At 41.0% G+C, this 26,665-nt stretch overlaps 1 protein-coding gene across 1 annotated transcript in view; it reads right to left on the bottom strand.

Annotated features, from left to right (window-relative positions):
• Nucleotides 1-26,665, bottom strand: part of RB1 (RB transcriptional corepressor 1) — a 198,402-nt gene that overhangs the window by 102,212 nt on the left and 69,525 nt on the right. Inside the window, 2 exon segments of the mRNA XM_006109689.3 lie at nt 15,213-15,300; nt 18,421-18,498. Coding sequence (XP_006109751.2) covers nt 15,213-15,300; nt 18,421-18,498 — 166 coding nt within the window.

The following is a 26,665-nucleotide window of genomic DNA, read 5'->3' as shown; positions in this document are numbered from 1 at the left end:
TGACAGGGGCAGTGCCCCAACCCCATCGCCCTACCCTGAGCGTGACTAGGGGTGGCATCGCAATCTCTGATCGCCCTGCTCTGTGCATGACAGGGGGTGGCGCCCCAACTCACCAATCGGCCCTGCTCTGAGCCCGACCAGGGGCTGCACCTAGAGATTGGGCCTGCCCTCTGCCACCCGGTAGTGGCCTAAAGCCAGCAGGTCGTTATCTCCCGAGGGGTCCCAGACTGTGAGAGGGCACAGGCCAGGCTGAGGGACCCCCCCCCTCCTCCCCGAGTGCACAAATTTTTGTGCACCGGGCCTCTAGTATATGTGTGAGGTGTGTGTGGGGGGTGGTGTGTGTGTGTGTATATATATATACACACACACACACACACACACATACACACACAATGGAATAATATTCAGCCATAAACAAGGAAATTTTGCCATGAGCAACAAAATGGATGGATATTAAGGGCATTATGCTGAGTGAAACAAGTCAAACAGAAAGACAAATACCCTATGATCCCATTTATATACATAATATTAAAAATAAATAAAACAAAAAATATAAGCTCATAGATACAGAGGATAGTGGTTGCCAGAGGTGTGTGGGGTGAACAAAATGGATGAAGGTGGTCAATGGTACAAACTTCCAGGTATAAAATAAATAAGTCATGGGGATATAATGTACAGCAGGGGTGAGGAACACTGGGCTTGCGGGCCATAAAACGCCCAAAAATCATCTGGTCTGGCCCTGCTAAGGCATCAGGGGTGAATTAATTAAATGTTTGGCCAAATATAGTAGGCTAAATTTTAAGTTGATATATATTTTTAAATATATTTTTATTGATTTCAGAGAGGAAGGGAGAGGGAGAGATAAGATAGAAACATCAATGATGAGAGAGAATGCATGCCCCCTACTGGGGATCGAGCCCGCAACCCAGGCATGCGCCCTTGATCAGAACTGAACCCAGTACCCTTCAGTCCACAGGCCGACACTCTATCCACTGAGCCAAACCAGCTAGGGCTTAAGTTGATATTTTGTATGGCCTGTGAATGATGTTATGGATATCCAAATGGCACCGTGGCAGAAAACCAGTTCCCCACCCCTGCTGTATAGCATGGTCACTATAGTTAACAATATTACATTGCATATATGAAAATTGCTAAGAGAATAGGTCTTAAAAATCTCTATCTCAAAAACAAAAATTTTGTATACTTGAAACTAACAATGTTATTTATCTATTAACCTTACTAAAAAAAATGAAACAATTACCAAAAACAAAAAAGAGCCTCATATGCTCTCATAAATTATCACCAATTAGGAGTTACATTAGAATGTATGTTATGCCCCCAAAAATCAACTGATAAAAATGAAACTAAGATTTGAGCTTGGTATCATTTCCTAATTTAAAATTGTGCTTTCAGGAGAGTCCAAAATGGCAGTGTAAGTGGAAGCTATACTAACATATTCCCAGGACTAAACTGAAATTACAACTAAAATACAGAAAAACCATCCTAAATAATCAAATGAAGACTAGCTGGAGAGAATCATCATAACCAAGGATGGAAAGTGAAGACCACATAGAGACTGGTAGGAAGTGTAGAGGCACTAAAGGGCTGGCCAGGCTCCCACAGACAGCAGCTGAAGTTCCGGAGGGATATCTCAGCAATGGGGGGCTTCCCACTGAGAACTCTGGGGTCTAAACCCCAATCTAGTCCTCCAGCTCAGAGTAGCAGAACTGAGAAAGGTGCCCACACAACGTCTGGCTGGTTTGCTATCTGCCAGGGTGGCCAGCTGGAAATACAGGTGCCCACGTAAAGGGCCAACACACAAAATTTCGTATGCAGCCACTCTCCTTGGGCTCTGGCAGAAGGATGGTAGAGTGAACTGGAGCTGTGTGAGGAGAGTCCAGGGTTGGGGGCTCTGGGATTGGAGCTTGGGGGTCATCTACCCTGGTTTCCTGTACTGATTCATTTCCTCACGCTTTAGAGGACATCTTTCTCTGAAGACCTTTACCATCCAGACAGCTTTTGCCTGGGGGGTGGGGGTGGGATAACTGACCCACCCTATTGGAAAACCCCTTGCCCCACACTGTGGAATTGCTGGAGTGCATTAAGAGACTGTGAAATTTCTGAGGCCCATTAAGAGAATAACATTCAGCCTGCAGGAAGAAGAAATTGCCCCACCATATTGGAAAACCTCTTGCACCTCCCTGTGGTCCAAAGCCTGAGGCTAATCAAGACTAAATAACAATTAGGCTATAGGCAGAGGTGGATCTCTGTAGGCTTTGAGTCTTTGCTTGATCCTCTTCTGGCCCAGGGCTAGGAAAAGCAGACCTTGGTGCACATTTTTGTCCTTTTCAAAGGCACCAAGCCCCAGCAGAGGGAGCCACAAGCTATGAATTGCTAATAGTTCCAAACAGGGTACCCAGGACCAGGCACAAACAGCATCTGACACTGTCCTGCATTAGAGATTGGGAGTGGTAGTAGATCTAACTCATGACAAAACCCAGACAGACAGCCAAAATCAGGACAGAAAAAATAAAGCCCAAATGAAAGAACAAGAGAATTCTCCAGAAGAAGAGTTAAATGAAACAGAGATAAGAAATTTATCAGATATAGAGTTTTGAATAATGATGGCAAGGATGCTCAAGAGCATGAGAAAAGATATAGTAACTATGAAAAAAGTCATAAATGAGGAATGACATAGCACTAATAAAGAAGACATAAGAGGGAATACACAACAGATTAGTGGAAGCCGAGTATGGGATTAGTGAATTAGAAAACATGGTAGGAAAAAATCATTCACTCAGAGAACCAAAAAGAAAAAAAAAAGAAAAAACAGGTGGACAGCTTAAGGGAGCTGAGGGACAGCATGAAACATAACAATATTTACATCATAGGAGAACAGAAGGAAAAGAAAGTGAGCAAGGGATAGAGAAACTATTTGAAAAAATAATGGCAGAAAACTTCCCTAACCTGGTGAAGGAAAATGTCACACAAGTTCAGGATGAACTGAGAGTCCCAAGCAAGAACCTACACAGGCCCACACATAGACACATCATAATTAAAGTGCCAAAAATTAAAGACAATGAGAGAATCTTAAAGGCAGCAAGAGAAAAGCAATTTGTTACCTACCAAGAAGCTCCCATAAGGCTGTAAGCTGATTTCTCATCAGAAACTCTATGGGCCAGAAGGGAATGGCATGAACTAAAAGCAAGGATCTGAAACCATGATTACTATATCCAGCAAGACTATCATTCAAAGTAGATGATGAAACAAAGAGCTTCCCAGACAACAAAAGGCTAAAGGAGTTTATCACTACCAAACCAGCACTGCAAGAAATGCTAAAGAACTGCAGTAATGAGAAGAAGAAATACAGAGAGAAACATAGTAATAAACTATTAAAATGCCAATAAATAAGAACCTACCAATAACAACCTTAAATATAAACGGATTAAATGATCCAATCAAAAGACATAGGGTCACTGAATGAATACAAAAACATGATCCAAGTATATGCTCTCTACAAGAGACCCACCTCAGAACAAAATGTTCACAAAGGATGAGAATGAAGGAATGGTAACAAATTTTCCATCCAAATAAAAACAAACAAACAAAAAATCTAGGGTAGCAATATTCATATCTGACAAAATGGACTTCAAAATGAAAGCCATCACAAGAGACAATAAAAGTCACTAATAATACTATAGGGATCGATCCAACAAGAGGACATAACCCTGGTAAACATATATGTACCCAACATAACAGCACCTAAACATATTAAAAAAAAACTTCTGGAGAACTTTAAGGGAGAGATCAACAACAATACAGTCATAGTAGGGGACTTTAACATCCCCACTGACTTCACTAGATAGATCTTCCAGCCAAAAAATTAACAAGGAAACAGTGACTCTAAAGGACACACTGGATCAGATGGATTTAACTGATATTTATAGAACATTTCAACCCAAAGCTGCAGAATATACATTCTTCTTAAGTGTGCCTGGGTCATTAACAAAGAGAGACCACATTTTAGGACACAAAATAAGTCTCTACAAGTTCACGAAGATTGAAATCGTATCAAGCATCTTCTCAGGTCACAATGGAATAATTAGAAATCAATAAAAATACTAAAAAACATTCAAATACCTGGAGGCTAACTAGCATGTTATTAAACAATGAATGGGTTACCAATGAAATCAAGAAATAACAAAACTTCCTGGAAACAAATGAAAATGAACAGACAAAAACCCAAATCTCTGGGACACAGGAAAAGTAGTCCTGAGAAGGAAGTTCCACTACATGGCTACCTAAAAAAAACCCAAGAAAAATGCCTAATAAACTATTTCACCCTATAACTTAAAGATTTAGAAAGAGAACAAGAGAAGCCCAGAATAAGTAGAAGGAAATAATAAATATTAGAGCAGAAATAGATGACATAGAGACTAAAAAATCAATATAAAAGATCACTGAAACCAAGAGCTGGTTCTCTAAAAAGATAAACAAGATTGATGAACCTTTAGGTAGACTCATCAAGAAACAGAGAGAGAGAGGACTCAAATAAATAATATCAGAAATGAAAGTGGTAAAGTAACAACTGACACCACAGAAATACAAAAGATCATAAGAAAATACTATGAACAACTATATGCCTATAAGCTGGACAATGTGGATAAAATGGAAATATTCCTAGAAAAATACAGTCTTCTAAAATTATAAGAAAGAATCAGAAAACCTGAATAGGCCAATAACAACTGATGAAATTAAAGCAGTAATAAAAAAAAAAAAAAACTTCCAGCAAACAAAACCCCTGGTCTGGATTGCTTCACAGGGAATGAAGAAGAACTAACAATAATCCTCCTCAAACTATTTTAAAAAATCAAAGAAGAAGGAACATTTCCAAGCTCTTTTTATGAGGTCAGCTTTATCCTAATTTCAAAACTAGATAAAGACACTACAAAGAAAGAGAAATATAGGCCAATAAATCTGATGAACATAGATGCTAAAATCCTCAACAAAATATTAGCAAATAGGATCCTACAATATATTAAAAAGACCATACACCATGACCAAGTGGGAATTATTTCAGGGATGCAAGATTGGTACAATATTTGCAAATCAATAAACATGATACATCACATAAACAAATTGAAAGACAAAAACCACATGATCATATCAATAGCCATAGAAAAAGCATTCAACAAAATCCAACACCCATTTTTCATAAAAACTCTCAGCAAAGTGGCATAGAGGGATCATTCTTCAATGTAATAAAGGCCACATATGACAAACCTACAGCTAACATCATACACAATGGGCAAAAACTAAAACCATTTTTCCTAGGAACGGGAACAACACAAGGATGCCTACTGTCACCACTTTTATTCAACATAGTACTGAAAATCCTAGCCACAGTGATCAGACAAGAAGAAAACAAACAGCATCCAAATTGGAAAGGAGGAAGCAAAATTCTCATCATTTGCAGATGACATGACATTGTACATAGAAAACCCTAAAGACTCCACCAAAAAACTACTGGATTTACTAAATGAATTCAGCAATGTAGCAGGAAACAAAATTAACACCTCAAAATCAATGGCATTTTTATATATCAACTACAGGCCCAGTGTACGAATTTGTACACAGGTGGGGTCTGGTCAGCCCAGCCCCAATAGGGGCGGATCAGGGCTGGGCCTGTTGGGAGTAGAAGATGGTGGGAGGTTGGCTGGCCATCCCACCCCAATCAGGGCCTGATCAGGGCTGGGCTGGCTGGGGGGAGGGGCCGTGGGTGATTGGCTGGCAGGCCCCGCCCTCAATTGGGGTGGGGGAACCAATTGGGGGCAGGGCCAGCTGTGGGGAGGAGCTGTGGGCGGTGGGCCGGTGGTGGGGCCGATCAGGGGCAGAGCTGGATGGGGGGAGGGGCCACGTGCCAATGGGGTGGTGAGGGCTGATCGGAAGTGGGGCCGGCCATGGGGAGGGGCTGTGGGCGGTGGACCAGCAGTCCTCGCCCCTGCATGGGGTTGGGGGGCCCGATCAGGGGCCAGCAGCCTGGGGGAGGGGCCATGGGTGGTTGGCCGGCTGGCCCTGATCAGAGTGGGGGGACCGATCAGGGGCAGAGCTGGCTGGGAGGAGGGACTGCAGGCTGACTGGGGTGGTGGGGGCCCATCAGGGGTGGTGTTGACAGGAGGGAGGGGCCACAGGTGGTTGACCGGCTGACCCTGCCCCATATTGGGGTGGGGGGGACAATTAAGGGCGGGGCCAGCTGGGGGAAGGGGCTGAGGGCCGATTGGAGTGGGGCAGTATGATCAGGGATGGGGCCGGCCGGGAGAAAGGGCTGCGTGGGGGTTGGCTGGCTGGCCCCACCCCCCTATCGGGCTGGATCGCTGGTGGGAGTGGGCATCATAGCGACCAGTCGTTATGGTCATTACGGCATTATGGTCGCTGGCATTTTATATCTATACTAGAGGCCCGGTGCACAAAAATTTGTGCACTAGAGGGGGAGGGGGGTCCCTCAGCCTGGCCTGTGCCCTCTCACAGTCTGGGACCCCTCAGGGGATGACCACTTGCTGGCTGAGGCCCGCTCCCCAGGGAATTGGGCCTAAGATGGAAATCAGACATCCCTCTGGCAGCCCGGCAGCACTCGGGGGATGTCCACTTGCCAGCGGGGAGCAGGCCTAAACTGCAGTTGGACATCCTTAGAGCTCCTGAGGAGGTGGAAGAGGCTCCCACCACCACCGCTGTACTGGCAGCCATCAGCCTGGCTTGTGGCTGAGCAGAGCTCCTCCCATGTGAGAGCGCCCTGACCACCAGAGGGCAGCTCCTGCATTGAGTGTCTGCCCCCTGGTGGTCAGTGTGTGTCATAGTGACCAGTCATTCCCAGTCGTTCTGCTGTTAGGGTCAGTTTGCATATTACCCTTTTACTATATAGGATAGAGGCCTGGTGTACGGGTGGGGACTGGCTGGTTTGCCCTGAAGGGTGTCCCGGATCAGGGTGGGGGTCCCGCGTGGGTGCCTGGCCAGCCTGGATGAGGGGCTGATGGGTGTTTGCAGCTGGTCACACCCCCTTCAGGGTGGGGGTCCCCACTGGGGTGCCTGGCCAGTCTGGGTGAGGGGCTGAGGGCCTTTTTCAGGCTGGCGGGTGACTGAAGCTCCCAACCTCTCCTTTTTTTTTTTTATTCTGGGATTTATTTACCTTCTATGGCTGTCACTGGAACTGAGATCCGGCTTTAGCTCTGAGGCTCGGCTCCAGCTCTGAGACCTCGGGCTGCTGAAAGCAGGTATCTGGGTTTGTTTGGCTTCTAAAATTGAAACACTGTTGCAGCTCCAGCTCTGAGACCCGGCTGGCTGAAAGCAGGTTTCTGGGGTTTGTTTAGCTTCTATAATTGCAACATTGTTTCTTAGAGTGCAGCTCAGAGGCCGGCAGCGGCAGGCGGGGAACCTTGGCTTCCTCCATCACTGGAGCAAGCAAGCCTCCTGTTCGCTTCAGCTGCCTGGCTGCTGGCCGCCATCTTGGTTGGCAGTTAATTTGCATATCACCCTGATTAGCCAATGGGAAGCGTGTCGGAGGTATGGTTAATTACCATGTTTGTCTATTATTAGATAGGATATATATAAAACCCAGTGACCAGACTGGTTGCTATGACACACACTGCGGCCAGCCAACCGGCCCGATCAGGAGGTGCAGCCAGCCAGTCAACCTCCCGCGTCCCCTCTCCCTGGCCGGCCCCACCCCTGATCAGCCTCTCCCACCCTGATAGGAGGGCGGGGTATTCAGCCAACACCCAGGGCCTTCACCCTGGATGGCCCTGTCCGATGGGCCCCCACTGCCCAATTGGCCCACAGCCCCTCCCCCCAATGGGCCCCACCCCTGATCGCTACTGTACCTCAATAAGGGGTGGTTTCAGCTGGCCAGCCAACCTCCTGCAGCTCCTCCCCCCACCCAGCCCCACCTCAAATTGGTCCCCTCACCTCGATCAGGGGCAGGGCCAGCAGCCAACTGCCTACAGCCATTCCCCCTGGCTGGCCCTACCCCCAATGAGCCCCCACCACCCCATTTGGGGGCAGGGCCAGCCAGCCCACCACCCACAGCCACCCTACCCTAATCAGGGGCGGGACCCACCAGCCAATCGCCCACAGTCCCTTTCCCCCACCAGCCCAGCCTTGATTGGGCCCCAATCCGGGGCAGGCCAGTTGGACAACCTCCCACCATCTCCTCCTCCCGCCTCCCGACAGGCCCGGCCATGATCTGCCCCATTTGGGGCCAGGCCACCAGACCCCATCCATGCACGAATTCATGCACTGGGCCTCTAGTATACAGATAATGATGTCTCAGAAAGAGAAACTAAACAAATAATCCCATTTACAATTGCAACAACAACAAAAATTAAGATACTTAGGAATAAATTTATCCAAGGAGGTAGAAGACTTGTACTCAGGAAACTACAGGAGATTGAAAAGAGAGATAGAAGACGATATAAACAAGTGGAAGAATATACTATGTTCATGGACTGGTAGAATTAATATCATTAAAACGTCCATACTACCCAAGCAATCTACAGATTCAATACAAATCCTATTAAAATATCAACAGCATATTTCACAGATCTCTAATAGATACTCTAAAAATTTATATGGAACCAAAAAGGAACATGTATAGCTGCAGCAATGTTGAGAAAGAAGAATAAAGTTGGAGGGATTACAATACCAGATATCACATTATACTACAAAGCCACTGTAATCAAAACAGCCTGGTACTGGCATAAGAACAGCATATAGATCAATGGAACAGAACAGAGAATCCAGAAATAGACCTAACCCATTATGCTCAATTAATATTTGACAAAGGAGGCAAAAGCATACAATAGAGTCAAGACAGTATCTTCAGTAAATGGTGTTGGGAATATTGGTCAGGTACATGCAAAAAAATGAAACTAGACCACCAACTTACACCAGACACAAGAAGAAATTCAAAATGGATAGAAGACTTAAATGTAAGTTGTGAAACCATAAAAATCCTAGAGGGAAGCATAGGCAGCAAAATCTCAGACATCTCTCATAGCAATATATTTATAGATACATCTCCCAGGGGAAGGGAAACTAAGGAGAAAATAAACAAATGGGGCAATGTGAAACTTCTGCACAGCTAAAGTAACCATCAACAAAATGAAAAGAGAGCCTTCTGTATGGGAGAACATATTTGGCAATGATACATCTGATGAAGGGTTATTACCCAAATATATAAGGAACTCATACAACTTAGCAAAAGGAAGATAATCAAATTAAAAAATGCGCAGAGGAGCTATATAGACACTTCTCCAAAGTGGACATACAGATGGCCAAGAGACATATAAAAACATGCCCAAAGTCACTGGTCATCAGAGAGATGCAAATTAAAATGACAATGAGGTATCATCTCACACCTGTCAGAATGGCTACCATCAACAAATCAAAAAATGAGAAGTGCTGGAGAGGATGTGGAGAAAAGGGAACCCTAGTACACTGCTGGTGGAAATGCAGACTGGTGCAGCCACTAAGGAAAACAATATGGAGTTTCCACAAAAAATTAAATATGGAACTGCCGTTTGACCCAGTGATCCCACTTCTAGGAATATATCCTAAGAAACCGAAAACACCAATCAGAAAGAATGTATTCACCCCTATGTTCATAGCAGCAGAATTTACAATAGCTAAGATCTAGAAACAGCCCAAGTTCTCATCAGTAGATGAGTGGGTAAAAAAGATGTGGTACAGCCCGGCTGGCATGGCTCAGTAGTTGAGCATCCACCCATAAACCAGGAGGTCATGATTCAATTCCCAGTTGGGGCACATTCCAGGTTGCAGGGCTTGATCCCCAGTGTGGGGCATGCAGGAGGCAGCCGATCGATAATTCTCTCTCATCACTGATGTTTCTATCTCTCTCTCCCTCTCCCTTCCTCTCTGAAATTAATAAAAATATACTTAAAAATAAAAAAAGCTGTGGTACATTTACACCATGGAATACTACGCAGCAGTAAAAAATGAAGAATCTCTTATCCTTTGAGACAGCATGGAGGGACTGGAGAGTATTATGTTAAGTGAAATAAGTTAGAGAAAGGTAAGTATCACATATTTCACTCATATGTGCAATCTAATGAACAAAGTAAACTGATGAACAAAACAGAGCCAGAGACATAGAAGCGTAGATCTGTAGAATCTCAAAGGGAAGGTGAGAGTGGGTGAGGGGTGGGGAGAGATCAACCAAAGAACTTGTATAAATACATGCATAACCCATGGACAATAGTGTGGTGAAGCCTAGCGTGCGGGCGGGGATGGGCTAAAAGGGGTCACTGGGGGGGAAAAGAGGACATATGTAATACTTTCAACAATAAAGATTTTTTAAATGAAAAAAAAATTTGTTTTTGCCCTGGCCAGGTAGCTCAGCTTGTTATAGCATCGTGTCATCCTGATAATCAAAAGTTTTGGGTTCAATCCCCAGTCAGGGCACATACAAGAATCAACCAATGAATGCATAAATACGTAAAACAACAAATTGATGTTTCTCTCCCCCTACTCTCTCTCCTCTACCTTCCTCCCTCTCTTAAAAAAAAAAGTTAAGAATTACCTAAATAATTTAGCTACGTATTTAGAAACCCAGAGAAATGGTTACAAAGTTCTAATATATGTATTATATAAGGTAGGGTTATATCAATTTTTTTTCAAAATATATTTTTATTGATTTCAGAGAGGGAGAGGGACAGAGATATAGAAACATCAAGGATGGAAGAGAATCATGGATCGGCTGCCTCCTGCACGCCCCCCGATTGGGGATGGAGCCCACAACCCGGGCATGTGCCCTTGACCGGAATCGAACCCGGGACCCCTCAGTCTGCAGGCTGATGCTCTATCCACTGAGCCAAACTGGCCAGGGTGGGTTATATCAATTTTAATGATTAAAATACCTCACAAGATAATTATTAAAATGCATATTATGACACATTAAAATATTGTCACAAACCTGATTTTCTTCAGCTATAACCAAAGATAAACTTCATTTTATAATCTCTATCAATCAAACACATTTAAAATATTATACATTAGAAAATAAACAAACCAGCTAGTGTGGCTCAGTGGCTGAGCATCAACCTATGAACCAGGAGGTCAATGTTTGAGTCCCAGTCAGGGTACATGCCCAGGTTGTGGGCTCGATCCCCAGTAGGGGGGGTGCGGGAAACAACCAATTAATGATTATCTCTCATCATTGATGTTTCTCTCTCCCTCCCCCTCTCCCTTCCTCTATAAAATCAATAAAAATATATTTTCTAAAAAAGAAAATAAATGTTTCAAAATTAAGACTAATTATAATTTTCTTTGAAATGTAAACAGTCATTCAAAAATTTCCCATTCTATAAAATAAATGATTTTATCTTTATGAAACAAAAACAGCACACAAGTCTTAGAAACATGGAAACAAAGAAACATTTCCTGTCAGAAAATTATTGTTGCCAAAATATCCATTAAAATGTGTATAAGCTTCTAAAGTTTTACTTATACACAAAAGGAAATGTGGCATTAATTTTTAAAATGAATAAACCTGATGTAATAAAGAAGCAAAATCAAAGAAAAGCTTACTATTCTTCAAGATATGTCCATTCTGAGATAGGTAATTTGTACTAGTAGCCTACATAAAACTCCAAAAAACCCTCTAAGTTCATCCTAAACTAACTTTCACTACTAAAGGAACTAAACAAAACCTATGTCTGAACCAGAAAGAAAATGATCTTGGGAATGAGGTCTGAACAAGACTCCACAAAAATACTACTAGATCTAATAAATGAATTTAGCAAAGTAGCAGGATACAAAATTAAATTCAGAAATCAGTGGCATTTTTATACACCAATTATGAACTATCAGAAAGAGAAACTAAGAAAGAAATCCTACTTACTATTTCAACAACAAAAACTAGGTACTTACTGGTAGGAATAACTTTAAGCAAGGAGATAAAAGATTTGTACTCTGAAAACTATAGGACATTGAAGAAGGAAACTGAGTAAGATACAAACAAATGGAAGAATACTAGTATACTGTGTTCATGGATCGGAAGAATTAACGTCAAAATGTCCAAACTCCCCAAAGCAATCTACAGATTATTGCAATTCCTATGAAAATACCAATGGCATTTTTTACAGGTCTAGAACAAATATTCCAAAAATTTTTATGGAACCACAAAAGACCCTGAATAGCCTCAGCAATCTTGAGAAAGAACAAAGTTGGAGGTATCACAATACCTGATAGCAAACTGTAAGACCACTGTAATCAAAACAGCCTGGTACTGGCATAAGAACGGGCATATAGATCAATGGAACAAAACAGAGAGCCCAGAAATAAATGCCTTTATGGTCAATTAATATTTGACAAAGAAGGCAAAAGCATACAATGGAGTAAAGACAACCAGCCTCTTGAATAAATGGTGTTGGGAAAATTGGACAAGTATGTGAAAAAAATTAAAGTAGACCACCAGCTTACAGCATACACAAGAATAAATTCAAAATGGGTAAAAGATATAAATGTAAGCTGCAAAACCATAAAAATCCTAAAAGAAAACATAGGCAGTAAAATCTCAGACATCTCTCAGAGCAATATTTTTGCTGATATATCTCCTTGGACAATGGAAACAAACACAGAAAAAAATTAAACAAGTGGAATTACATCAAACTAAAAAGCATCTGTACAGCAAAGGAAACCACCAACAAAGTGAAAAGAGAACCCCACTGTACAGGAGAACATATTCACCAATGATACATTTGACCAGGGGTTAATTTCCAAAATATATAAAGAACTTATACAACTCAACACCAGGAAGACAATTAATCCAAATCAGGTTCTTTGCCCATTTTTTACTGAAAAGAACCTCAATAAACACTTCTCCAAAGAGGACACACAGATGACTGATAGACATATGAAAAACTGCTCAAAGTCACTAATCATCAGAGAGATGCAAATTAAAACCACAATGAGATATCACTTCACACCTGCCAGAATGGCTACCATCAATAAATCAACAAATAGCAAGTGCTGGCTAGGAATTGGAGAAAGGGGAACCCTAGTTCAGTGATGGCGAACCTACGACACGCGTGTCAGAGGTGACACGCGAACTCATTTTTTTGGTTGATTTTTCTTAGTTAAATGGTATTTAAATATATAAAATAAATATCAAAAATATAAGTCTTTGTTTTACTATGGTTGCAAATATCAAAAAATTTCTATATGTGACACGGCACCAGAGTTAAGTTAGGGTTTTTCAAAATGCTGACACGCCGAGCTTAAAAGGTTCGCTATCACTGCCCTAGTTCAATGTTGGTGGGACTGTAGACTTGTACAGCCACTGTGGGAAACAACAGAGTTTCCTCAAAAAATTAAAAATGAAACTGCCTTTCAACCCAGCGATCCCACTTCTGAATATATATCCTAAGAATCCTGAAACACCAATTTGAAAGAATACATGCACCCCTATGTTCATAGCTGCATTATTTATAACTGCCAGGATCTGGAAACAGCCCAAGTGCCCATCAGTTGATGAGTGGATTAAAAAGCTGTGGTATATTTACACAATGGAATACTATGTGGCCATAAAAAAGAAGAAAATGTTACCTTTTAAATTTACTTTTTATTGGTTTTTAGAGAGAGAGAGGATGGAAGAGAGAGAGAGATTTGTTTTTCCACTTATTTATGCACTCATTGGTTGCTTCTTGTATGTGCCCTGACAGGAGATCAAACCTGCAACCTTGGCACATAGGGACAATGCTCTAACAGCTACCCAGCCAGGGCAAATCTTGCCCTTTGTGACAGCATGGATGGAACTGGAGATTATTATGCTAAGTGAAATGAGCCAGTCAGAGAAAGACAAATACTATACGATCTCACTTATATGTGGAAATCTAATGAACAAAATAAACTAATGAACAAAACAAACAGCATGGATACGAGGAACAGACTGACAGTTGTCAGAGGGAAGGGAGGAGGGAGACAGGATAAAAGTAGATGAAGGGATTAGCCAAAGAACATCTGTCTATAATAATAAAGAGCTAATATGCTAATGAGCATGATGCCATAATGACCAGGTCATTAGCATATTAGCTGGGGTGTTGCTCCGGAGATGGGGCGGAAGCAGGGAGGCACCCGGAGGAGGCGGGACCATCCTATGCAGGGGAGAGCAGGGGTGAGAGCCCATAGCGCCCCCCTCACCAGTCCTTCACCACCCACCGCAGGCATTCTGAGTGCCCCACAGCCCACCTGCCAGGGGAAGGAGTACAGCACAGCAGGTGGAGGCTTCCATGCTCTCCTCCAGAGCCATGACAGGGCGGAGCCTCCGCATTGCTCTGGAGATGGGGCAGAAGCGGGGAGGCGCCTGGAGAAGGCAGAACCAGCCCCAGGCGACTGGAGGGACTGAGGTCGGGGCTTGAAGCAGCCAGAGAAGGCCAGAGGGTTTGGGGGCTGGGCCAGGCATGCTGGAGCTCTGCGTGGACAGGTTCGGGTGTCAAGGCAGGGCTGCGGGTGGGTGGGTGGCGCCACGAGATATCCTGCGCTGGACTCCTAGTGTGTGTGTGTGTGTGTGTGTGTGTGTGTGTGTGTACATATATAAATATAAAAGCCTCATATGCAAATTGTCCCCACAGGAGTTCAACCGGGAGACCAATCGCTTTCTATGACATGCACTGACCATCGGGGGCAGTGCAGAACGAAGGAAGGCCCAGCCAGCAGCAGAAGGAAGGCCCTGGCTGGCAACCGGAAGGCCCCAATCAGCCCTGATTGCCAGCCAGGCCTAGGGACCCTACCCGTGTACGAATTTCGTGCACCAGGCCTATAGTATATACATAACCCATAGACACAGACAAGTGTGGTGATGGATGAAGGGAAGGGAGTTGGGACTGGGTGGAGATGGGCAAAGGAGCTAGAATATGGGGACATCTATAATAATGTCAACAATAAAAATAAAGTTAAAAAAATAAATTATAAGAAAAAATGCTGAGTAAGGTAAATAATAAGAGGAAATCTAAGAAAAATGCTGTCTACTAGTAACATCTACTAATAATATTTAATATTGAAGCTTTTAAAAAATAAGGTAATAGACAACTATATTCTTGTTGATTAGGAATAAGTATTTTAAAAATACTCAGAATTTTAACTTCTAATTTCAAATTTCTTTGCTAAGATATTACAATAAATAATGTTCATACATGGCTTACATTAAAATAGGAAATCAGATTTTCTGATGGTTGATCACTTGCTGAATTTAAGATCATCATTAATTGTTGGATAGTATTCATAACAGTCCTAGACAAAAAACAACAACAACAGAAGTGTTAAGCAATAAAGGGAAAAAAGTGAAATGTATCTAACACACAAATTAAATATATCTTCAAACTCACTGTCTCCCATTTATCTTTAAAAAGTTCTCTGCAATAAAACTTTATAAAACCCTTAGTGTACTATTATTTACAAGGAATTATATTTTACTTAAAGCTTAAAGATAAAATGTGTTCATAATGTTTCTAAAAAACGATGAGCTTATTTACTAATAGAACTATAAATCAATATAACATTAAGTGGTCAAACTAATATTATATTAAGGAGAAAACATATAAGCTAGCATCAAAATAGTAATCTTTTAATAAAACATTAATATAAATACTAAACTTTTTCAAATAAAGACAGCAAGAAATTTTTCAAAAGGAAAGCATACATAATTTTAGAAGTCATCATTGTTAAAGCATAAAATTAGGTCAATATCTTAGGAATTCTCTTTAATTCTATAATTGTATGATTGATGGTATAGTAAATATTAATGTTCCAATTTTGGAGTAGCAGTGTATTGCTACTGTAGGCACTACTTAATGATGCAAAGAACTGTAGAATATTTATGGTTGAAAGGATTGTTAAATATTATTCAGTAAAATGTGTTCAGTGTTCTCAGTCAAGCATCTATAAACTGATACCTACACTTCCTCACCTTTCAAATACATTGCTTCTATGACTTGTACATCCAATAATCTACTTAAAGCACAGTGACTTAAGTCACAAACTTCTAAACCAAAAATCTTTCTCATTTTATCTTATATTTGACTTCCTTGAGGTATACTTGACTTTCTTAAACACCTGCTCTTTCCTGAAACTGCCTCCCCGCCCTTTGGCTTTTCTGCATTCACTCTCTGAGCTCCCAATCACACTTCTCATTTAATCTACCTTCTATTTAGTCCTTCAATGACAGCATTTTTTCTGGTTCAGTCCTTAGCCATACATTCTTGCCATTATACACCTTCACTTCAGGCAACCTCATCTACTTTAGGGCTTTAACTCTCCCTGATTATTCCCTAATATATAAGATCCTTATGTCCTACTACTTACTACACATCTTCATATCCCATAAAAGCCGCAAGAATAATATTCTAAATATGAATTCATCAAATATTTGCAAACCTGTTCTTGCTCCTTCATTTCCACTGCCTATCTCTTGTTTCAACATCTTTCAACTGAATTACTGCAATACAACAGTCCAGAGATTTTGACTCACTATGTCTACGGTAGTAGGCGCTAGGCCAGTGATGGCAAAGCTATGACATGCGTGTCAGAGGTGACACGCAAACTCATTTTTTGGTTGATTTTTCTTAGTTAAATGGCATTTAAATATATAAAATAAATATCAAAAATATAAGTCTTTGTTTTACTATGGTTGCAAATATCAAAAAATTTCTATATGTGACACGGCACCAGAGTTAAGTTAGGGTTTTTCAAAATGCTGACACGCCGAGCTCAAAAGGTTCGCCATCACTGCTCTAGGCACATGTACTTTGAAAAAACTCCCCAGGTTATTATAATTTGACCCCTGATTAAGAACCATTGTGACAGATTAACAGGTCTCAGTATTTCTCACCATGTTTGCCTCCACCACCTCACAAACTAACACCATGTAAACTTTCAAAAACCAAGTCTGATTTTATCCTTACCTCTGCTTAACACCCATTTATACCAACAGGCTATGTATATTGTGCACAAGCTAATGTCAAAACTTGTAAGTATGGAAAATAAGGTCCTTCATAATCTGATTCCCTCCCTCCTCTCTTGCATGTCATTTTCTCATTTTACAGTCAATCAATACAGAGCTGCTAATAGTTCCCCGGAAACATCTTGTTGTTTCTTCCTTCCATCCCTTTGCATATGCTGTTCCTACCCACTAAAATGCCAGTATCCTGTGACATAAATCCTTACATATTCAAAATTCAGTTCAAATATCACTTCATAAAGTTCATTCTGTGCCATTTCATTAACTTGTCTTATGTCTATTACTATACTTATACAAAAATGTATTTTATATCTCTAAATGGTCATTTAAAAATATGACTGATTACTTACTATATGCCAAGTATTAGCCTTGGCCCTAATTATCACATGCTGGACAAAAACGTCATGGTCCATGTGGTATACAACTTAAAGTCTTTTATGAATATTAGCAAAAACAAGCAAGCACACAAATGGTTTTCTAATTACAAATTGTGATGCACACTATGAAGGAATTCAAAAGGATGCTCTGAGAAGGAATAAAAGAAAATACTTCAGAGAGAAATAAATCTTTTTTAAAAAGTACTATTTGTGCTGAACCTAAAGGTACAGTAACAGTTGGTAATTCATGGAAAGAAAAGAGTTAAGAGGGAAAAGCAAGCGTAAAAGTCCTCAAGCACAAAAGAAGAGGCTGGTTGGAGAGTTCAGGAAACTGGCTAATACATAATGAACAGGAAAACAAGATGAGGTTAGACAGGCAACAAAGCTAGATCATATAAGATCTTGTAGGCATTATTTAAACATTTGCATTGTATTTCCATTGCAACAGGAAACAATCAGAAGATTTAATGGCAGAGTGTATTTCTAGAATATTATTCTGGAGGTTCTAGAGAACAGATCTGGTGGTAGACAGAACGGAATGGTGATGAGATCAGATATTAGGATACCTCAAAAAATCAAAGAAAAAAGATATTTTGGACAGGGTGGTGAGAGTAGAAATGGAGAATAGTAGATGGATTCAAGAAATATTTTAGAGGTAAATTCAATAAGACTTGAAACAGATTATACATGGGAAGTAAGTGAGGATAAGGTCATAAAAAATAGTTCAAATCCTTCTAGGTTGTATGCAAACCAAATGGTGAAACATATTTTTACTTTTTTATTTACTGAGATGGAACACATTCCCATTCCAGGCTATATTCCTTAATGATAGACAGAACTAGGTCTAATAATCATATCCTCAGCAATTAGCAAAATACCGAACGCAAAAAGCACTCAATATACTATATTCGTGGCATCTATATATAAATATATAATGGAATAAATAAATGAACCCAAAGCTCTATGAAGCACTGAATAAACAATTATAATGAAAATGAAGAGTAAGAAAATTCATACCTAACTGGAGTCTGGGGAAGAATCACATTCAACTCTTCATCATTATTACTTTTTCGTGGTGTTCTCTGCATTTCAAAACTAAATAATAAAAAGCAAAGTCATTAAGATTGAAAATTTACACTTTGTACTTTGAGTAAAAACAAAACAAAAAACAACACAGTATAATACGTTGTGTTGCCTCATAACATCATACAAAATGACAAGTCTATAATAGAAGTGATAGGAAGCAGATAATCCAACAGCTGCATAAATAAATAAAATTATGGTTGTTTTTTTTTTTAATTCTTCAACCAAGGATATTTTTTAATTGACTTTACAGAGAGAGGAAGGGAGAGAGAGAAAAGAAACATCTATGTGAGAGAGAAACATTAATCAGTTGCCTCCGGTACATGCGCCCCAACAGGGGATCGAACCTGCAACCTCCTTTGGATGTACCTGACGACACTCCAATCAACTGAGCCACCCGGCCAGGCCTTTCACTATTGTTTTTAAGTTGGGTTTCTTTCTACTAGGTTTATGAAAAACAGGTACAATCATTAAGGATTTTTTTGAAAGAGAAAGTTAGATATTTTCTCTACAAAGACAGATGTTCAATGGCATTATAAATCAAGTTGTTCCATGTCAAAAAATATCAAACTCAAGCTTTTCAATCATTATGTCTTCCAAAACCTTTACTTTATTTAAATAAAATTAGAAATACTTACCTATATTTAATTACAAAATTATATATTTTTCAGTTACATATTAAAATATTTCATGCTAAAGCCATGTTAATCATACTTATGGTCACTGGAAATTTTTTGTAATTACTCTCAACCATTCTTAGTTCAGGATTCTAGATGACAATTTAAGAGAATACACTTTGGTATTAACCTTTAAACAAATGAACCAAAAAAGTAACAGCAGGTGAAAGGCTAAATAAAGACAGAGATCACTAACTACTTTAGTAAACAAATTGGCCCTTGAATAAAGTGGGTTGTTCCCTTATGCTATGGACACACGCAGTTCAAACCTGCGATGTTTACCCATCAATGCTGTTTTCAATCCATGGTCTGGAATCCACATATGCAGAGGGCCAACTTAAAATATACACCGATTTTGATTACACAGATGGTTGGCACTCCCAACCTTGAATTGTTCAAGGGACAACTGTATTTCAACAATTTTCTTTTGGTGCTCATTTTAAAAATTATACTCATCTAAATGAGAATTAAAAAGTGGATATACAAAACAATTCATATTAAGTTTCTATCTCAGAGACCAAAAAAACTGGTGTTACATAATGATAAAGGAGTCAATCTAACAAGAGGATATAACACTTATAATATTTGTAAATATTATATAACCAACATAGGAGCACCTAAACATATAAAGCAAGTGTTAACAGACCTGAAAGGTGAAATAGACAGCATACAATAATAGAAAAAGTTCCCTACCATTACCCCACTAATATTACATCAATAGATAAATCATCCAGACAGAATCTCAATAAGGACACACTGGCCTTATATGACACATTGATCAGATGGAGTTAAAAAATATTTGAACAACATTAAAGCAATAGCATATACATTCTTCTCAAGTGCACATTTGAACATTTTCTAAGACAGATCACAATGTGAGGCCACAAAATAAGTCTTAATAAATTTAAGAGGTTAAAATCATACCAAGCATCTCTTCTAAACACACTGGTATGAAACTAAAAATTAATTACATGAATAAAACTAAAAAATTCACAAATATGTAGAAATTAAACAACATGAAACTGAACAACCAATGGGTCAAATGAAAATTAAAAGATATAAAAATACCTTGAGAAAAATGAAAATGTAAAATACCAAAGATTATGTAATGCAACAAAAACAGTTCAAAGATGAAATTTCATAGCAAAAATGCCTATTTCAGGTAAAAAGAAAAGTCTCAACCTAATTTCATACCTCAAGGAACTAGGAAAAAAAGAACAAACAAAGCCTGAAGATAGTAAAAGGAACAAAATAACAAAGATCAGAGCAGAAATAAATAAAGTAGTGATTAAAAGACAATCTTTATATATAAAAGCTTAAGCGATTGGCCAACTGGCTGACCAGCCAGCAGGTAGCTATGATGCACAATGACCACCAGGGGGCAGATGCTCAACACAGGAGTTGCCTAGCAACAGCAACTTTGCAGTGCCCTCTTGCACTCTGGGACCCCTCAGGGGATGTTGGACTGCTGGTTTCGACCTGATCCCCGCATGCCAGGCCGAGGGACACCCTTCAAGCCCCGGCGCCACCCCAGGTGCAGCCAGGGAGGGACCATGGGAGGTTGACTCCAGGGCGAGTACGGCCACCTTCTAATTATTTCCTTTCAATGTGCATGAGTACATGCACTAGGCCTCTATTAGATAATATTAATAAAATTAAGAGCTGCTTGTTTAATCCTCACCCAAGGATATGTTTTTATTGACTTCTTTCGAGAGAGAGGAAGGAGAGAGAGAGAAACAGTTGCCCCTCAAGTCCGTAAGCTCCCCCACGGAGGACCAAATCTGCAACCTAGGTATGTGCCCTGACCAGAAATTGAATCCGCCACCTTTTGGTGTACAGGATGATGCTCCAACCAACTGAACCAGGGCAAGAGCTGGTTCTTTAAAAAGATACACAAAATTAACAAAACTTTAGCTAGACTCAACAGAAACAAAGAAAAGAGAGAGCGAACACATAAATACAAAAATACTTACTAGTATTACTCAAACTTATAGTCATTCAAAAAGATTTATGATTACTCTCACCATTCCTCATCTCAGAAATGAAAGACGACATGATGCAACTGATACCACAAAAGTACAAATATATCATAAGACAACTATAAACAATTACACACAAAAATTGGATAACTTAGAAGAAATGGATAAATTCCTAGAAACATACAACCTTCCAAGACTGAATCCTGAAGAAACAGAAAACCTGAATAGATCTGTTACTATTAAGTAGACTAAATCAGTAATTAAAAATGTTCCAACAAACAAAAGTCCAGGACCAGAGAACTTCACTGGTAAATTCCATCAAACATTCAAAGAAATATTAATATCAGCCCTCCTCTTTCTTTTCTAAAAAAGGAAGAGGAGTGAACTCTTCACAATCCATTTTATGAGGGCTGCATTATTAGCCAGATACTAAAACCAGACAAAAATGCCACACACAAAAAAAAGTATAGGCCAATATCCCTGATGTACACATAAGTAAAAATCTTCAACAAAATATTAGCAAATGAAATTCAACAACACAGTAAAAGAATCATATACCAAGATCAAGTGGGATTTATCCAGGGATGCAAGGATGCTTCAACATCTACAAATGAGTCGATGTGATATACTACATTAACAAAATGAAAAACAAAAATCGTATGATCATTTTGACAGATGCAGAAAAAGCATTTGACAAAATTCAACATCCATTTATGATAATAACTCTCAACAGAGCAGGCACAGAGGGAATGTACCTCAACATAATAAAGGTCGTATATCACAAGACCATAGCCAACATCATTCTCAATGGTGAAAAGCTGAAAGTTTTACCTAAGATCAAAATCAGACAAGATGACCACTCTCGCACTTTTATTCAACACTAGAGGCCCAGTGCATGAAAATTCATGCACTAGAGGGGGGGTCCCTCAGCCTGGCCTGCCCACTCTCACAGTCCCGGAGCCCTGGGAGATGACCTGGCGATCAGGGAAAGGCAATGCCCCATCACACCTCTGCTGCTGCCACTGCCAGCAGCACAAGCCTCTGCCGGCCCTGGCTGTTTGCACCTTTGGCCGGCCCTGGGTGGCTGGGCAGCTGCCATCCAAGGCTTGCCTGTGCCTTGGGCTGGCCCTGGGCGGCTGGGGGGCTGAGGGGACTGGAGGACTCTGGAGGCAGGCGCACGGCCTTGCCACGCCTGCAACCCCAGCGGGGCTGAGGGAACTGGGCGCCACCATCTTTGAGGGTGGGGCAGTCAATTAGCATATTCCCTCCTTATTGGCTGTGGGCACTGCCATATTTGAGGGTGAGGTAGTTAATTAGCATATCCCCTCCTTATTGGCTGTGGGTGCCGCCATCTTTGAGGGTGGGGCAGTCAATTAGCATATCGCTCCTTATTGGCTGTGGGTGCCACCATCTTTGCGACAGCATGAGGGTCAATTAGCATATCCCCTCTTTATTAGATAGGATAGTATTGAAAGTCCTAGCCAGAGCAATTAGGCAATAAAAAGAAATACTAATAAAAGGCATCCAAATTAGAGATGAAAAAGAAAAACTGTCACTATTTGCAGATTAAATGAAATTATATATAGAAAATCCTAAAGACTCCATCAAAAACCAGTAAAGTTGCAAGATACAATATCAATATATAAAAGTCATTTGTGTTTCTATATACTAATAACAAACTATGATAAAAAGAAATTAAGAAAATCATCTTATTTACAATTGCATTAAAAAGAATAAAATGCAGTTAAGGAGAACCAAGATGGCGGTGTAAGGTATAGACCTGTGTGTGCTGCCTCCCACAACAACATTGAAACTACCAACTATAAGACAAACAGCTATCATTCAGAACCATGGGAAAGCTAGCCCAGTGGAAGTTCTACAACTGGAAGGAAAGAAAGAAGTGTGACTGAGTAGGATATGCAGAGGTGCCAAGAACAGAGGTACGGAATTGTGCGCCAGGCGGGCTGCAACTGGATGCGTGGTTTTTTTCAATCGGAAGGGGTTACAAACTCTCGAATCCACTGAGCTTGTTTGGGGCGGGATTCTGAGGTCCCAGACCCCTACGGGGAGAGGCGGGACGGCCTTGCAGTGGGTCGGAAAGCGAGGGTGGCTCTCTTGCGGAGCTGCTCGCCGGCACTCGGGGACGCGGAGTCGCAGAGAGGCAAGGAGTCGCGGAGACGCCATTGCTGCTTGCTCCGCCCTGGTGATTCCCTGAGACCCCGCCCTACTCAATTTACATCCCTGCCCAAGCTGTGCCAGTGGCACAAAAGGAACCACCTGCGCTTTTGCAGCTTAACCCAACAAACTGCAGATTTAAACTCCTGGCACCCGTAAGGGACACACTCAAGAAGCAGACTCAGGTTCAGAGGAAGCTGGAGCTGGACCCGGCTGGGCCGGTGACATGGAACCACTGTACCAGCAAATGCACAAGCAGGTGCACCAGATCCTGTCTCACATGGGACACCGGGAGATGGCAGACAAGCAGTCTGTGAACTTAGTAGAAAACGAAACCCAAGCAAGCATACCAGATATTCAGCCAGCTAGAACGCCTGGAGATTTTGTCCAGCAAGGAGCCTCCCAACAAAAGACAGAATGCCAAACTTCGTGTTGACCAGTTAAAGTATGATGTCCAGCACCTGCAGACGGCTCTCAGAAACTTCCAGCAGGAGAGACAGCGAGAGGAGCTTCTTACTCACACCTTCACCCCCAACGTGGGATGCGGCGCCCCCTGCAGGGCTGCAACAGCCCCTGTGAGGCTGCGACAGTCCCAGTTAGGCTGAAACGGCCCCTGTGAGGCTGAGAGACGGCCCCTGTGAGGCTGAGACGGTCCCTGTGAGGCTGAGACGGCCCCAGTGAGGCTGAGACAGCCCCTGTGAGGCTGAGACGGCCCCTGTGAGGCTGAGACGGCCCATGCGAGGCTAAGACGGCCCCTGTGAGGCTGCAACGGCCCCTGGGAAGCTGGTGGAACCGCGCGAGCCACCCAGACGGCTTCGTCGACGGCCCGCGAACCAGCGCGCAGCCCCAAGCACAACTATCACCCGAAGGGCGAGAGGGGCAAGAGCAGCTGTAGTGTTGCTTTCTCCTCACTTTTGGTAACGAAATCCTCATTTTAAACGTAAGAGGACACACTATTTTAAAAAGCCATTACGTGTCTCTGTACCCTTTCTGAGTACAGCGTGAACAAGTTGTGAGAGACCTTTCTGAACACAGGGACACGGTCGCGGATGGAAATAGCTACATTTTCCATGTGTATGACCTTTGACCCGGCAACAAAAAGTGTACACCTATGGATGAGGAAAGTGGGGGGGTAAGGGCAGAGGGTGGGGTGGGAATTGGGTGGAGGGGAGCTATGGGGGGAAAAAAGGGGAACAACTGTAATAATCTGAACAATAAAGATTTATTTAAAAAATAAATAAATAAATAAAAAGAATAAAATAGCCCTAACCAGTTTGGCTCAGTGGATGGAGCGTCGGCCTGCAGACTGAGGGGTCCCGGGTTTGATTCCGGTCAAGGGCATGTGCCTTGGTTGCGGGCATATGCTCGGTGGGGAGTGTGCAGGAGGCAGCTGAATCAATGTTTCTCTCTCATCGATGTTTCTGGCTCTCTGTCCCTCTCCCTTCCTTTCTAAAATAAATAAATAATAAATAAATAAATAATAAATAAATAAATAAATAAATAAATAAATAAATAAATTACCTAGGAATAAATTTAACCAAGGGAATGAAAGTACTATACACTGAAAGTATAAGACATTGATTTAAAAAACATTGAGGAAGACAAGAATAAATGGAAAGCTATTCAATGCTCATGGATCAAAAGAATTAATATTAAAATCTCAATACTACCCAAAGCAATCTATAGATTCAATGCAATCCCTATCAAAATTCCAATGGCATTTTCCATAAAAACATAACAAATGATCCTAAAATTTGTATGGAACCACAAAAGAACCCAAATAGCCAAAGCAATCTTGAAAAAAACAAAGAAAAAAGCTGGAGCCATAACACTTCCTGATTTTAAACTACTTTTTAAATTACAGAGGTAGCGTAATCAAAATAGCATGACATTGGCAGAAAAATATATATGTGATCAAGGGAACAGAATAGAGACCCCAGAAATAAACCCACACATATATTGTCAATTAATTCATGATAAGAAGCCAAGAATTTAGAATAAGGAAAGGACAGTCTCTTCAATAGGTGATGCTGAGCCCTAACCCATGTTGCTCAGTGGCTAGAACGTCGGCCCATGGACTGAAGGGTTGCGCTCAATTCTGGGTTAAGGGTTGCATGCTCAATTCCTGGGTTGTGGGTCAGGGTGCATGCAGGAGGCAACCAATCGATGTGTCTCTCTCACATAGATGTATCTCTCTCCCTTCCTCCCACTTCCCTTCCTTCCTCTCTCTTACCTCCGACCTCCCTCCCTTCCACTCTCTCTGAAAATCAATGGAAAAAATATCCTTGGTGGTGCTGACAGAACTGGACACCTACATACAAACGAATAAAACTTGACAACTATCTTACATCATCCTAAAAAATGAACACAAAATGGATTAAAAACATGAATGTAAGACAAGAAACCATAAAACTCCTTGAAAAAAAGCAGAGGTGTTTAGAAGCTCTTTGACATCAGTAGTGGAGATATTTTTAAACTGACACCAAAAGCAAAGACAACAAAAGCAAAAATAAACAAGTAGAAATACAATGAACTAAAAAGCTTCTGCACAGCATATGAAACCATCAACAAAATAAAAAGGCAATCTACTCAATAAGAGAAAATATTTGCAAATCATATCTCATAAAGGGTTAATATTAAAAATATATAAAGAACTCAATTTCAAAAACACAAATTTAAAAATGAACAGATCTGAACAGACATTTTCCCAAAGACATACAGATGGCCAACAGGTACCTGAAATGATGCTCAACATTATTAGTCTTCAGGGAAATGCAAATCAAGACCACAATTAAATATAATCTCACACCAGTTAGAATGACTATTACCAAAAAGACATTAAATAACCAGTGTTGGCAAGGATGTGGAGAAAAGAGAACACTTGTACACTGTTGGTGCGAATGTAAATTGGAGCAGCCATTATGAATAATAATATGGAAGTTTCTCAAAAAATTAAAAATTGAGCTACTACATGATCCAGTAATTTCACTGCTGGAAATTTATACAAAAACACTAACTTGAAGTGATACCTGCACCCCCATGTTCATTGCAGCATTATTTATAATAGTTAAAATATAGAAACATAAATGTCCATTGATGGATGAATGATAAAGAAAGTGTAATGCCCTAACCGGTTTGGCTCAGTGGATAGAGCGTCGGGGCCTGCAGACTGAAGGGTCCCAGGTTCGATTCCGATCAAGGGCATGTACCTTGGTTGCGGGCACATCCCCAGTAGAGGGTGTGCAGGAGGCAGCTGATCGATGTTGTTTCTCTCTCATCGATGTTTCTAACTATCCCTTTCCCTTCCCCTCTGTAAAAAATCAATAAAATATATTTTTAAAAAAAGAG

The sequence above is a fragment of the Myotis lucifugus genome, unplaced genomic scaffold, assembly GCF_000147115.1.
Source record: "Myotis lucifugus unplaced genomic scaffold, Myoluc2.0 scaffold_7, whole genome shotgun sequence".
Lineage (NCBI taxonomy): Eukaryota > Metazoa > Chordata > Mammalia > Chiroptera > Vespertilionidae > Myotis > Myotis lucifugus.
The sequence above is the reverse complement of the archived record's forward strand: the minus strand, read 5'-3'. Positions and strand labels throughout refer to the sequence as shown.